We start from the raw sequence: 13,676 nt of genomic DNA on the forward strand, positions 1-13,676 counted from the left end.
ATACATCTTACTCACATGTACAGCGACAGTAATGAAAACATGGTAGTAAATATCCAAAAGGTTATTTACAGGAAAACCTCACCTGTATGGAAGGCTTCAGTCTGCTGGGAAACACTGAGGCAATCTCCACCATTAATCTAGTCTAATTAGTGTAGAATTGTTTTTTATAGTATGAGACCAATACTTCATTCCAGTTTAGATGTGTGCTAGAGGCTATGGAAATGGGGAAAAAAAAGAAAACAAACCTGAATGCAAAACACTTCTTAATATAAAAATCCAAAAAGGAAATTATTCTCTTATGTTTTGACACGGGGAAATGGGAAGAGAACAAACTCAGAAAAATGATTATTCTATTGGCTACTATTTCAACTGGATAAACTTGATTATTTTTTCATCTGTTTGATTCCTGTAAAGCACAGTCTCTTATGACATTTGAAGGCATATGGATCTCAGTGATAATTTATTGACAAAATACGAATTTACTCATGTTTTCATTTTTAGGTCAACTTTATCATTTAGGTAGCTCAGATACAAGTAAACAAGGAATTCCAAAAGATAATTTGCATATATGACTCTGATGGTAGCAAAAGTGTCTTAAGAAAACTCATTTGGTTTTCAGTAATGTTAGCAATCATTTTATTTTTCTTTATAAACTATTAATATGACTTCAGCTTAAACGTTCTTTTCTAATGTCTTGAAACTGGAAGCTCTTGTTATCACTGTCCTCTGCTGTAATATGCTGAGCCTCTGTGATTAATTATGTCTTAGTTCTTTTTAGTATTTCCCTTAAAACAGCAGAGTAAGGTAGACACAGTAGCCTTCCAGAGGCACGTATCAATTTCAAAACTTCAAAATCTTTTTGTGAGATTGACATTTTTAAATACCACAGTTGTGGGTATGTTTAACATTTATTTTTCCTCTAATGAAGGATTGCTTCATTTTATTGTGGAAGGAAATGTTTTACTCCATGGTTTTATAACTATAATACTCCATTGTTTAAAATTGGAAGACAGTGCATGCTGCACAGTATTTGTTCCATCATTTAAAATATTTAAAGTACTCATGGGATAAGCAGTAAGTTTTTGGCAACGTATAAATATTTCTTTTTAAAAGAATGAAACTTTGAAACATTTGAAGATAGCTATGGGGACTGACTTGCGACCTGTGAAATGGACTCATTCCTTTTACTTTTACTGTCCATTAGTATTCTCAGGAGTATATTTAGGGAACCACTGATAGTGTTTGAATTCATTGCTTTCTAGAAGAAATATGAAAAACAGGATTTGAACATGTGAACATACCAGATTTAGTGACACTTGCTAAGAAAGTGAATTATCCAAGTTAAAGCTTCATTCTAGTATGAATTAGAATTTTCTGCTTTCCAAGATTGCTCATTGGTATCAGTTGCTAAGTTATTTCTACTCTTTGAAACTTGCTGTATAACAAGATCAGCAGCAAATGGCATCACCATTTCAGTGCAGGTGCTTTCCTTTCAGTGGTAAAGCAATTACTGTGTCATACATACTGTTTTGAGTTGTCCTTAAAATGCTTTGGGATTCGTATGGCAAAAGGCATTGTATAAAGTAAATAAAATTCTCACTGGGATTACTTAAAGCTATCTGAGTTACCATGCTCTAAATGAGAAATTGCACTTGTCGCAGTTATGCAGTGGTAAGGCATAGAGCACTGTTTTTCCAAATCAGGGAAGTCAGATAATATCTACTTTCATTATAATTTCATAGCAATCAATTTGCATTTGTAACTGTGCCAAGCATAACTAGATACTTCCAAAAATCCCCTTCACTTGAACTGTATCAATGAAAAAGGGAACTGTAGAAGTACTAAGATCTCCTTCATCTACCAAATATGAAGGCAGGAAATTCCTGTTATTGAATGTACAGGTTCTTCCATATAACATGGTTCTGTAGTAACCTTAAGGGTTAGGCAGATATACTCATTGCTTTCTAACACAAGACTCTCTGCTCCTTTCACCTAGCAGTCTGTTCTCTGCTATGAACTAACAGTGTGAATATTAGATTAATTTAAAAATAAATTTCAACCAGAGAAATAGGTAGAGTGAAGCTGCTTTATTATCAACCTTGTAGTACACAGCAGCTATTTTCTTGCTGTCTGAACTGTAAAATGACTAAAGCTGTCAGAATTCCCTTATTCAGCAATCCATCTGATTGTATCTAGAGACCAAAGAAAGTCCATTTGATATTTGCCTTAGATGCTGTCACTGTCAGTGCTTTCTCTTTCTAGTAGCCCTGGTTCAAAATCTGGACAATAAAAAGGGGCACAGAGAAAAATAAAAGCTTGTACCATTTCAGAGACATTTTCTTGAGAAAATGGAACTATTCCCATAAACAGAGAAGTCAGCGTTCCTTCATTTGTGCATTGGTTATTCCTGAATTCACTCATACAATACAATCATATTCTTTTTAATTTCTAATCAGTTTGATTCAAAGAATAAGATTCCACCGAAGCAATATTAGGCATCCAAGTTCAGATGGTTTGTGATTATGGGTTGAATGACTGCCTTTAACCAGTGAGATCTTTTTGTCTCAGCTGTCCTGAACTCTTCCGTTTTTTCTCTGAGAGTATTTGGCAGCCATAATCAATATATTCTTTCAGATTATAGCAGCTCATGTAGGTTTAATGCTTGTTTTCAGGCAGTCTTTCATATATTTTTTTTCTATTTAAGAAACGTTCTCCTTCTTAGGGAGTCAGACATTAAGATCCCTAACCGGGCCAGTGGCTTCCAGTTTCTTACTATTGTAATACCAGCATCAACAAACAAAAGATTGGGAAATACATAATTTCTTGTAAGGTAGATAACAACTGTAGTAAGATGGATTGCTTGGGCTGCAGCAATTTCTGGACTTTTCATGAGATGTTATTGCTTGACAGAAACATCCAAATTGGATGCCTCTTGCAATTTGGTTGTGTAGTATGTTTTCATTTCATTAGAAACCACTTTATTGCAACTGCTGTATGAATGATGTAATGTAGAGAAGTTATGTGATTTAAAACAATGTATTTAATTTCAGCAGACCCAGGTATGCCCTGATCGTGTTGAAAAGACAACAGGGTGCATGTCCTTGAAATCTGGCTTGTATATATTTTCAATCATCAAACCAAATGATGTAGCTTTATGAAAATGTGATCTTGAAAGATGTTGCTGATTTCCTCTTTTACCGTGCCACAAATGGACAACAACAGATGACCCGGTATTAATTCCTTTCTACTTCTATGGGTATCACAAAGAATCTGAAGTCTGCTTATGTGGTTTATGATGTTACAGAATTCATGGAAAAAATTATTTCTTATAAGTAGCTGCAGCTCATCTGTTATTCTATATATAGCCTTCACAATAGCAACCATCTGCTGAAAGCCAGTCCATTCCCCTCTTCTTTTTTTCCCTTCATCACATCAAATTAGCGTATGATTTCATATACATATGTTTGGAATACTGCTAACAAAGCCAAAATGAACTCCAAAAGCCACTGAAGGAACCTTTTAGTAAATTCTGAGACACTGTCCAGAAGATTTTGTTTAGTTTTGTTTTCAGTTTTCAAATTTCCTGAACAGCTGAATCACAATAGTCAGAAATTGCATAGATGACTGTAAAAAATAAATAAAAATTTAAAAGGTGACGTTAATTTTGAAATGAAAACATTGACATTTCTGTTCCTTTGTGCTTTTCGTGTACTTGCACAGTAAAAGAGAACTTCGGTAAAATATTGTTTCCTTCAAGATTACATTGCAGTAAAGCAACATTGTTTGCTCCAAAACTGGAAAGAATATGCAAGAGAGATTTTTGAGGACATGCAGCCCCATCTCTTTATTGGCCCACCCAGGGCACACCTGTATCTGCTGAAATTAAATGAACTGTTATCTGTTTAAATTTGTATTGCCTTACACTTCCTGTGAGAGTTTCCTTTAAAGGAAAACTGGAAAGTGGAGATAGAAACAAATTGTACAAATGTGTATCAGCATATTGATTAAAGCATGGTACTACTCTGAAGAAGGACTGTGTTGAAATAGTAGTTTAGAGTACAAGGCAGTGACTTCCTAATTGGCTTCATTCATTTTACATTAGGGGAAAAAAAAAGAAAAAAGAAAAAAAAAAAAAAGAGAGAGAGAGAGAGAAGAAAGCAATGGGGTATCTAATGATCGATCCAGCAGAACCTACTTTTAACTTGAAAAATCAAGTTGTGTTTTGCCTTAGAAAATAAATTCCTAATAGTGCAAATCTTGTACTGAGCTAATATTTGGAATTCTGAAACTTGGTGTCCAAAGCTGTTTTCTTCCTTTTTCTTATCTTCATTTGCCTCTGCTGGGATTAAACAGGTATTATTAAAATTATATACTGAAATACATGAGTATTTACTGCACAGTGAAACTAAATGCTTGTTCTGAAGTATGATAACAGCTTCTGCTTCTTGCATACATTTAGCAGCTTTTCCTCATCTCTTGTGTTTCCAAAGCTAGACTTTGATGTTTAGTCTGATTTAGGCTTGTCTGCACTGCAGTGCGACTCATGCAATGACTGTAGTGAAGAATGTCCTTAAGTTTTAATTCTCTTTAGGCTTCAGAGCTGGAAAAATAAAGTATCCAATCCTGCTTTCCGAAGCTGCAAATATTAAAATCATAGCTCTCATAGTAAAATAAGTAAAACTGGCTCTGATTGTTCATGGAATCTGAATTGTTATATAAACTGTATTTTAGCTATTCTTAGGAGAGCTTTCTTGCTTTTCAGACTTCAAGGACCTATACCTTTCCCTGAACCTGTTTATTTTTGGTATTTTTGTGGTGTTTTGCTGCCATTCACCGTCCCCTTGTTTGTCTAGCTTTGCCCCTGTAGGCATCATATCATGTAGTTGCACTCTGATGCTCTATACAGGATTACGAAACTGCTCTCTGATCTATATGCCCTTTACTAGTAGTATTCCTCAGTATAGTGAGGCCAGCTGCTTTGCTGATGTCCTTGGTGTCAGAATATCTCAGAAGAAACATAGCTGCTTGCTTGCAGTACAATCTGTCTCAACTAAAATTATCCAAGCACTTGACTGGAAAGTGAGTGTTGGGTAAATACTTCTGGGTTCTTCTTGCATGGTTATTATAGGTGAAGTAGCTCATAAATTAGATGATTACGATTTCCTAATTTTAAAGGTATGAAAAGCAAAGTGGATATGCTAAATAAGCATTAAATACTCTCAATTTTCTTTTGTTGTAGACCCCAATGAATCAAGCCTCAACTCGATCTCACTGCATTTTCACTATTCACATCTCTAGCAAGGAACCTGGATCTCCAACTATCCGACATTCCAAGTTACACTTAGTAGACCTTGCGGGATCAGAGCGTGTTGCAAAGACTGGAGTTGGAGGTCATTTATTGACAGAAGCCAAATATATTAACTTATCATTACACTATTTAGAGCAGGTAAAGTTCAAACAGCCTGAAACTGTTTTCCTTTACTACAATCCCAGTGAACACTGTTCATTGTGTTTTTAATATTCACAGAATCACCAAGGTTGGAAAAGACCTACAAGATCATCCAGTCCAACCATCCAGCCATCACCAATAGTTCTCACTAAACCATGTCCCTCAACACAGCTTCCACACATTCCTTGAACACCTCCAGGGTCAGGGACTCCACCGCCTCCCTGGGCATTCCAGTCCATTCCAGTGCCTGACCACTCTTTCAGAAAAGTAATGTATCTCATCTGGCCCAATGGACTTGTGGCAGTCCAGTTGGAGCAGTAGTTTCTGACTGTTTCCTCCTAAATCTTGGACAGTTTTTTCTGATCCCCAGCTGAGACTACCAGGTCAGAGAGAGGAGTACCCTGAGGATAACTGGTCTGACCTTTAAAGACAGGTGTAAGGAAGGCATTCAGAACCTCTGCCTTTTCCTTATCCTCAGTGGTTACATTATTGGTCACATATTGGTTTCTATGTTCAGTTGATCAAGACTGTATTTGCTGCAGTTTTTTAAAAAATATTTAAGTTGATCATCCCTCATTTGAAATACAATGTTTTCATTTAGATAAATCTTAGTGATTAAACACAGAGCTTTAGCTCTGTTAGGCAAGAACAGGGAATCTTGAGCACATTGCAAAGTGTATAATAACCAATGGTAAATCTCAGATCTTATTTTTTGCTTAATACTTTTCCTAAATTTTTCAGTAAAGCTAAACTGTGAGTGATTTTAACTGCTCTCCACTGTTATGCTTCATTTAATGTGCAATTTTACAAAAAGTGGTGATATATCTGAGCTTTCAGGTTTAGCAGATTAATGAGCTCTTAAAGTGGTTTGTTTCACTCAGTAGAAATTAAACTCTGCCTTAAACTGTGATGATTTAAATAATCATATTACAGTCCTGGTTGGACATGAACATCCTTTTAAATCATATCACAATAAGGCTACATATAACACAATAATTATTCAGTTATCGCATCTTCTTGGCTGTTAGAAGATTCAGGTTGGTTTAGATGCTGGATAACGTACACTGGTCCCTGTCACTTGGTTAAAGAACATCTTTTATACTCGTCCGCCTTTCTTTTACAGATTTCTTCTTGACTGGATTTTGAGATTTATATAGTGCTTTCGGTGAGGTTTTACCTAAGGGACTTAATGCCATCATCTCCTCAGTTCTGTGACACTTGCACATGACGATACAGTGGCTTCAGTGTTGTGAGAGATAGTTACTTAGCTTTTCAGAACAGTGTAGGAAAGCTCGTATCCTTCCTGAGCTCCAGGCTTCCTGCATGAACTCCAGCAAAAATTGAATTTCCTTGTAACGTAGTTGCTGTTATTAACAGAAATAAAATATCTTCATCTGGCTCTTATCCCATTTTGCCAATTTGGACTGTAATCTCTGTATGGCAGAATCTGAGTGTAAACTTGAGTGTAAACTAATGTATCCCCTATATTAGTATAAGTTAATACAATAAATGTGTTAGTTTACAATATTGCTTTCTATGTAAGATATACTATATTTCCATCTAATGAGTTGTAGTACACAAGATTTTAAAATTTGGATCCAGGAAAGTGATTTCAGATTCCTTTACAAAATAATAATACTCCTATTATCCTTGACTCCTCTGAGGACTGCTGGCATAAGAAATTATAATAAGAAATTTTAACTTTTTAAAGATTTCTTAGATAAAGGAGCCAATAAAAATGTTAGTACTAAATTTTGTATAACAGCAATTTTATTTTGTTGTATTAAAAGAGATGTGTGCTGCTATATAACATTTACTGAAGGAAAACAACTCCTCGCCATTTACAATAGCTTGCATAACTTATGTAACTACAGTTTTTAACTACAGTGCTTGGGCAGGTCTCAGTTCAAATCTTTTATATTTCAACAGATTATGGTGTAATCTAGCTTTTATTAATGATAATTACATCCCATAATGTAAACAGCTGAGAATAGAAGCTGAGAATGTTAGGTGTATCATTTCCTTTTTGGTCAAGATGTATAGACCAGTGTTTTTGTTCTGGTGGCACATAGTAATAATGCACTCTTGTAATAGTGCATGCACTTTTCAAGACATTTTCTTGGAAGCTGGTGCATTGATCTCTCTAAGAACCATGTGCTTTAAGACTGTGTCATTTAAAAGCGTGCTTCAGCCAATTTTAGGGAAGTTTCTACATGAATATTATTTATTTTTAATTTATTACTATGCTAGGAAAAAAAAAAGTGATATTTTGAATAAGTTACTATGTCTTAGGCAAGTCTGTCATTTTTGTTATGTTCCGTTTCCACACTGCTGAGTGACTGTAAAGCTAGGATGTAGTAACATTAACCGTAATTGGTTTTTAGGCTCCGTGCCTACAAAGATGCAGACACAATGAAACTGAAGTGAAAGTTATACCAATAAAGTCAGAGGTTTTTCAGCTAGCTGGGTGCATAGCTGTAACTATTATTGTATTTAAGTTTCAATTTCTAAACAATTTTTTCCTTCTCTTTCTATGTTATTAATAAGTAAATTTAAATGCTTTTCCTGTCTCTATTGTTGTTCCAGGTAATAATTGCACTTGCAGAGAAAAACCGGTCCCACATTCCCTATCGAAACTCTATGATGACCTCAGTGCTAAGAGACAGCCTGGGAGGAAACTGCATGACCACAATGATAGCAACACTCTCTATAGACAAAAGAAACATAGAGGTCTGTTTGCTATTTCTATATATTTTCAAAGAAAATGTTTTCAGTTAAGAAAAGATCCTAATATGTTGACTTTTATTACAGTTTGTATTTCAAGTGTGTATACTTTCATTCTCCTTATGAAAAAACGTTTAACATTATTTCCAGTAAATAAATCTGTCAGTGGAAATTTCAGTAATGTATAGACAAATCTTTTAGGATTTGTTATTCTCTAATCTTAATTAATGTTAAGAAACAGCTGGAAAGGACTTGCTCCTAGTAAAGAGCCATTTTTTTTTTTTTTAATTTACTGTTTTTTCTGAAGTATTAATCTTTGACCATGAATTGACTTGTTGGACTCTGAAGGTTGAATTGACTACAATTACATCAACATATGCTTTCACTGGCCAGGACAAAGAGGTCTAATGCAATATATATGTGTGTACTGCAAATATAGTTGTACTTAGTTAATATATATAAATTTACATTAGTTGATCATCATTTCATGGAAACTGTACAGCTGAGGCAAACATTGTGACTAAGTGTTAAGAACAAAGATTACATGCATTTGTTTTAATCATAAAGACAACTTTTCCTTAAAAAAAAAAAAAAAAAAAGTCTGAGTACTATGCAACCTTAATTCAGAGGCCACCCCTGCAAATATGGAAAGAGAAAATTCTTGCTTGTGTATTTGACTTAGTATTTCCATATGTCAGAGAAAGGAAAACTACAAAATTACTTTGATTCTGTGGTACAATTTTGTTCTTTCAATGTAGATTTGTAAGTCCTTGCAATTTTTAACAATAGCACACTGGCAGTTCTCAGAAAACTTTATCATACAGCTGATTAAACGTGACTGTAACCTCCAGCTAATGGAGGTCGGGTTTTTTTCTTTATTTATTAGGGATGTATGTTCTCTTTTGTGTTCTGGCATGTAAGTATTAGCTGATCTCAAAGGAGGGAACAATACTTACAGCTTCTCTGTTTCATTCCATGCACTAAATAGGAGTACCAAGTAGCTGTCAGTTTCCTCCACTAACTTCATTGTGTGTTTTTTTACTGGGCTTTCTGTTCTCCTGCACTCTGATATAGCTTACATCTCTGGAAGTTCTACCTGACATCGTAATTCTACTATATGTCTCCTAGTTCCAAGTCTCTTAGCTTGTTGCTTATTTGACCAGATATTCCATTCTTAAACCCTTCGCTTCTTTTCTCATTTTCTTTTACATATGTTTCTCTAGGCCCAGATTTGCAAAAAAAAAGATTTTTTTTCTTAACATTTAAAAGATTTGTTGCCCCCCGTAAACAGTGTGGCTTTCTTATCCTATTTTGCCAGCTGGATACTCATTCAAAACTGGGGTAGAGGGGATTGGGATTTACTGAGTCAGTAAAATATGGCTTGATGGTTTTTATCTGAGTATCATTCATCTGATAATCTTTTCCCCTTAAATTTCTATATTTTGGAATATGAAATGTCAGGTTGTTTCTGTGAAATGCACACAAAAAGAAACTTAGTTCAGTAATGTCATCAGCAATCTGCTGTAGTTGCAAGGTGTTAAGGTAACTGAGTTTTTTCTTTTTCTAGGAATCTATATCAACTTGCAGATTTGCGCAACGAGTTGCTCTTATTAAAAATGAAGCAGTTCTTAATGAAGAAATTGACCCCAAATTGGTGAGAAATGTTTAGGGGCAGAGGGAGGGATATTGGTTGGTTTTCATTTTAATGATCAATACCAATCATGGTTTTTTCAGATGTAACTTTCAGTCTTTTCTTTAAAACAACTACAGTTTTTACTTTCCTTTTGGAGATAACTATAATTAAACATAAAACCCCTGAAGGATTTCCGAATGAATGATGACATTCATTATTATCTTTGAATTGCTTCTTTTAGATTTGTAATTTCTAAATCATACCCACACAAAATTGGATGTCCCTTGAATTCTTTAAAAATCTACCAAAATTACTCATCACTTGGTAATGATATTTTATTCCTCTCCTTCAATTATATATGCGTTACCTTGGATGGAAGACTTTAATGCATTAATTATTTTCACAATGGACAGAACACTAAGCATTGCCACATAAGATTTCTTCTTTCAGTATGTGTAACGTAAATCTTAGCATTTGGTTAGTCTTTTGAAATATTTTATTTGTTTCTAGCTTTTTATATGTTGGATATGTTTGAAGATGTAAAGCTTTTCATTAAAGACTATATTTATAAGACTTTTTTAGATTATTTAATGTAATTTTCAGCATCATATGAAAAAATATTTTTCTTTTAAGTATTAAATTCATTTATTAAATATTGGTCAATTCAGCGAATTATGGCAGATAATGATCTACTATTGAATCAGCTGGGTTGCATGTTATATACCAAAGCTGTTTTCTGACATGGGAGATTTGTGAGAAAATGTACACTTGTCATTCTGAAGCTGAATACATAATGAAGAATTATAGATGCATTTTTGCATTCTCTCTCTCGCTATGACAGAGATGTCAGATGAAAAATAAGTTCAGGGTTGGTTTGTTTGTTTAACTTTGCTTTCCTACAACAATAAGAACAACAGAGAAAAAAAAAAGGCAATAAATATATATTTCTGTGTCTTTTCTTCTTTGCTTTATAGTAGCAAATCATGAAAAACTGTCCTTCCATGGCCACAGAAGTCTTTGAGTTGGAACACATACAGGCTTCTGACCATTTACTACATCCTGTAGAGTTACATTCCACAAGTTTGGTATGTCTTGCTCTGCTGGATCATTTAGCAAGTAAAGCAAAAGAGGACTCAGGAGGATTACAAATCCATCCCCTCTTATGGAAAAGGCAGAGGAACACAGATATCTAGATTTTATGTGGCTATGTGCTCACTGTGGAATTTGCTGCCCACCTTAACTACCTGCAGTGTATTCCCAGAGACCTTGTCCAAATGTCTGCTCAAGCAGGACACTGTAGAGCTGATTGGCCAGGGCAATGTCCAGAAGTTTTTTGAATATCTATGTACTCATATCCATCTAAAAATTTTATTGGACTTTTGATTCATTTGAGCCATAGTAAGGTTATGTGTTCTTAAAATAATCAGTCTTAGAGCATCCAAAAACTTGTTCATTCATGTTTTGGGCTTGCATATTGTCTCTGTTTTGTAGAATTTATCATTATAATGGTAATGATTTCCAAAATATCTATTCATACAGTTTTTTTTCCTTAACTATAGTCTCCTGTAATAAGCTATTCAAATGTAAAGATCTTCTACAGTTCATGTTAGCTAGGAGACATGGCTTAGGGGTTTTTCTGTAGGTATGGTAAAGGGAGGATGGTTGGACTAGATGATCTTATAGGTGCTTTCAAACCTTGTGATTCTATGATTCTATGATCATTATTATTCATAATTCACTTCTCATTATGTTGATTTATATTATTCTTAGGTAGTTAGCAACTGATACTTTGTACAGATAAAGCATGCTCTAACTAAATAGTGGATTAGTGCATATTAGATTAAAATACTAAGATACTGTTTTGGAATTCCTGATTCTAAAGGGAAGGGGGATATCACTTTTGGTGTGTAGTTCTCTTTCTGACACACATCAGTTCCAATTTTAAGTGTGTTTTCATCACTAGTAGGCAAAACTAAAATTTTTGCTCTTTGTCTTCCGAAGGCAAGTTATTTTTCTTTCTGTAAAGCCATGTCTTCTAACACAAAGTTTACTGAGTCTGGATGACTTGGATGACTTTCCTTGTTTTTATAAATGGAAAAAGGAAAAGTGCTTGGATATATTTGTTTCAGCTGTTCTTAAAGAGAAGAAAATGTTACTTTGCTTTTCCTCTTTATTTCAAGGAAATATTCCCTAAACTCCACTTTCTAGTATAAAAATCATAACCTAGCTAATCATTTTTAGGTGATGCTTGTTTTATGCTTTTCTGTTTGTAGATGATTATTCAGCTGAAAAGGGAGATCCAAGAGTTGAAAGACGAGCTGGCACTGGTGACTGGCAAGCAAAGAACATCACAGCTTTCACAAGAAGAGCTACTTCAGTAATGGCTTACATTCCTTTAATTTTCTTTTGTGGTGATAGTTTTAATCAGTTTCTTTGTTGGTATAAATATTTAAATTCATCTCAGAGTTTAAGTTCTCGGAGTGAGTACTAAAGTGAGTTTATGTGCCAAGTTACAATGACAGTTTGCCATGAAAATCTGTATGAGGCTATTGGCCTTGCTTTTGAGCCTCAGCTTTGAGGAACTGAAGTAAAGTAAATGCAAGGAATGGAAATGCCTGTCAGATGCCAGGCAAAAAGAAGTGTTGTATAATAGTGTAGAATAACAAAACCAGTCTTTCTCAAAATTGGATATAATATCTAAGTAAAATTAAATAAACATTTTTTGTACTAAGAACTATCCTACTGCAGTGTTAGTTTGACATACGTCAAGATAAAGCTTGCATTTGTAAGAGAAAATTCATCAATGCCCTAAAAGACAAATATATATATATATTTTATTTTTTTTTTAACTGAGTATGCTATTGATATTGCATGAGTGTTGTAATATCTTTCAGCCTTTTAACAAAGGATCAGTATGGAATGTAAAAATTTGGTGTGCAAATGTAAAAAATATTTAAGCAGATCACTCCAAAAATGTATTTCCATGGGAACTACAACAGATATAAAGAGAATAATGATGTGACTTGATAGAAGAAATTCTCAGTTACAAAACATTTTTTCAACGTAGTCACTACCATTACCTATGAATTTTTCACCACCGAACAAGAGCCTGCATGCTGCACTCATTAAAAATCTACACCAGAGGAGACTGTCACTACTCCCACTACCACATTATGCTCATATCCACTGCTGTGGAGATTAAATCTCCATAAATGTTCAGCAAGCATTGACAAATATCAGAAGGTACCATTTTTCCATGTGGAGAAATTGAGTTCCATACCTGCTTCATACTCCCTTCCATGTCAGACACCATGTTGTCAGACTACCACCTGTTGTGCAGCAACAAAATGTAACAGAATATCGATAGGAAGGTTAAACCTCTGTTATCATACCAACAAAAATCTGCCTTTGATGTTGGGGGCCGACATAACAACACAGGAGGTGCTATCTTTGGAGCAACCCTTGGGTATAAAGTTTCAAAATGGCTACACTCAATTCTCAGTTTCAAAAAACTGGTTGATTGTGTAGGATGAGTCTATTTAATATGTTTCCCTCATTTTTATAAAGCAGTACTATCTGATGTGGGATTGTTTAGTTTGATGTAGAAGCCAAAATCCTGCTTGGTTTTAATTTAGTCTGGAAGTGGCCCAAGTATTATCCAGGAGATTATGGAGGCATGCAAGTTATCATTCTTCATTGTTTTGTTTTGATTTGACTGGTTTTAATTCAGAAATGAAATGATGTCTTTGTCAAGGATGAGAGGATGGATAGCATTACACAAACATTTCTTTTAAAAAATTAATCTCTTCTCAACATAGGCATTTACCAGTATAATCTTCCAGATAGAAAAGTCAACCCAGTTCCTACTGG

At 34.5% G+C, this 13,676-nt stretch overlaps 1 protein-coding gene across 4 annotated transcripts in view; it reads left to right on the top strand.

The window, feature by feature from the left end:
• Nucleotides 1-13,676, top strand: part of KIF6 (kinesin family member 6) — a 121,419-nt gene that overhangs the window by 19,254 nt on the left and 88,489 nt on the right. For 3 of the 4 annotated variants that reach the window (XR_014944664.1, XM_032443231.2, XM_085543161.1), the window contains exons 7-10: nucleotides 5,240-5,446; nucleotides 8,036-8,179; nucleotides 9,741-9,827; nucleotides 12,080-12,183. Coding sequence is in view for 3 of the 4 variants with exons in the window: in XM_032443231.2 (XP_032299122.2) it covers nucleotides 5,240-5,446; nucleotides 8,036-8,179; nucleotides 9,741-9,827; nucleotides 12,080-12,183 (542 nt within the window). In the remaining variant the exon portion in view is untranslated. The remainder of the gene's footprint in view (nucleotides 1-5,239; nucleotides 5,447-8,035; nucleotides 8,180-9,740; nucleotides 9,828-12,079; nucleotides 12,184-13,676) is intronic. The other variant, XM_032443233.2, reaches the window with a different exon arrangement.

The sequence above is a fragment of the Coturnix japonica genome, chromosome 3 (assembly GCF_054131305.1).
Source record: "Coturnix japonica strain WE chromosome 3, WE-NBRP24, whole genome shotgun sequence".
Classification (NCBI taxonomy): domain Eukaryota; kingdom Metazoa; phylum Chordata; class Aves; order Galliformes; family Phasianidae; genus Coturnix; species Coturnix japonica.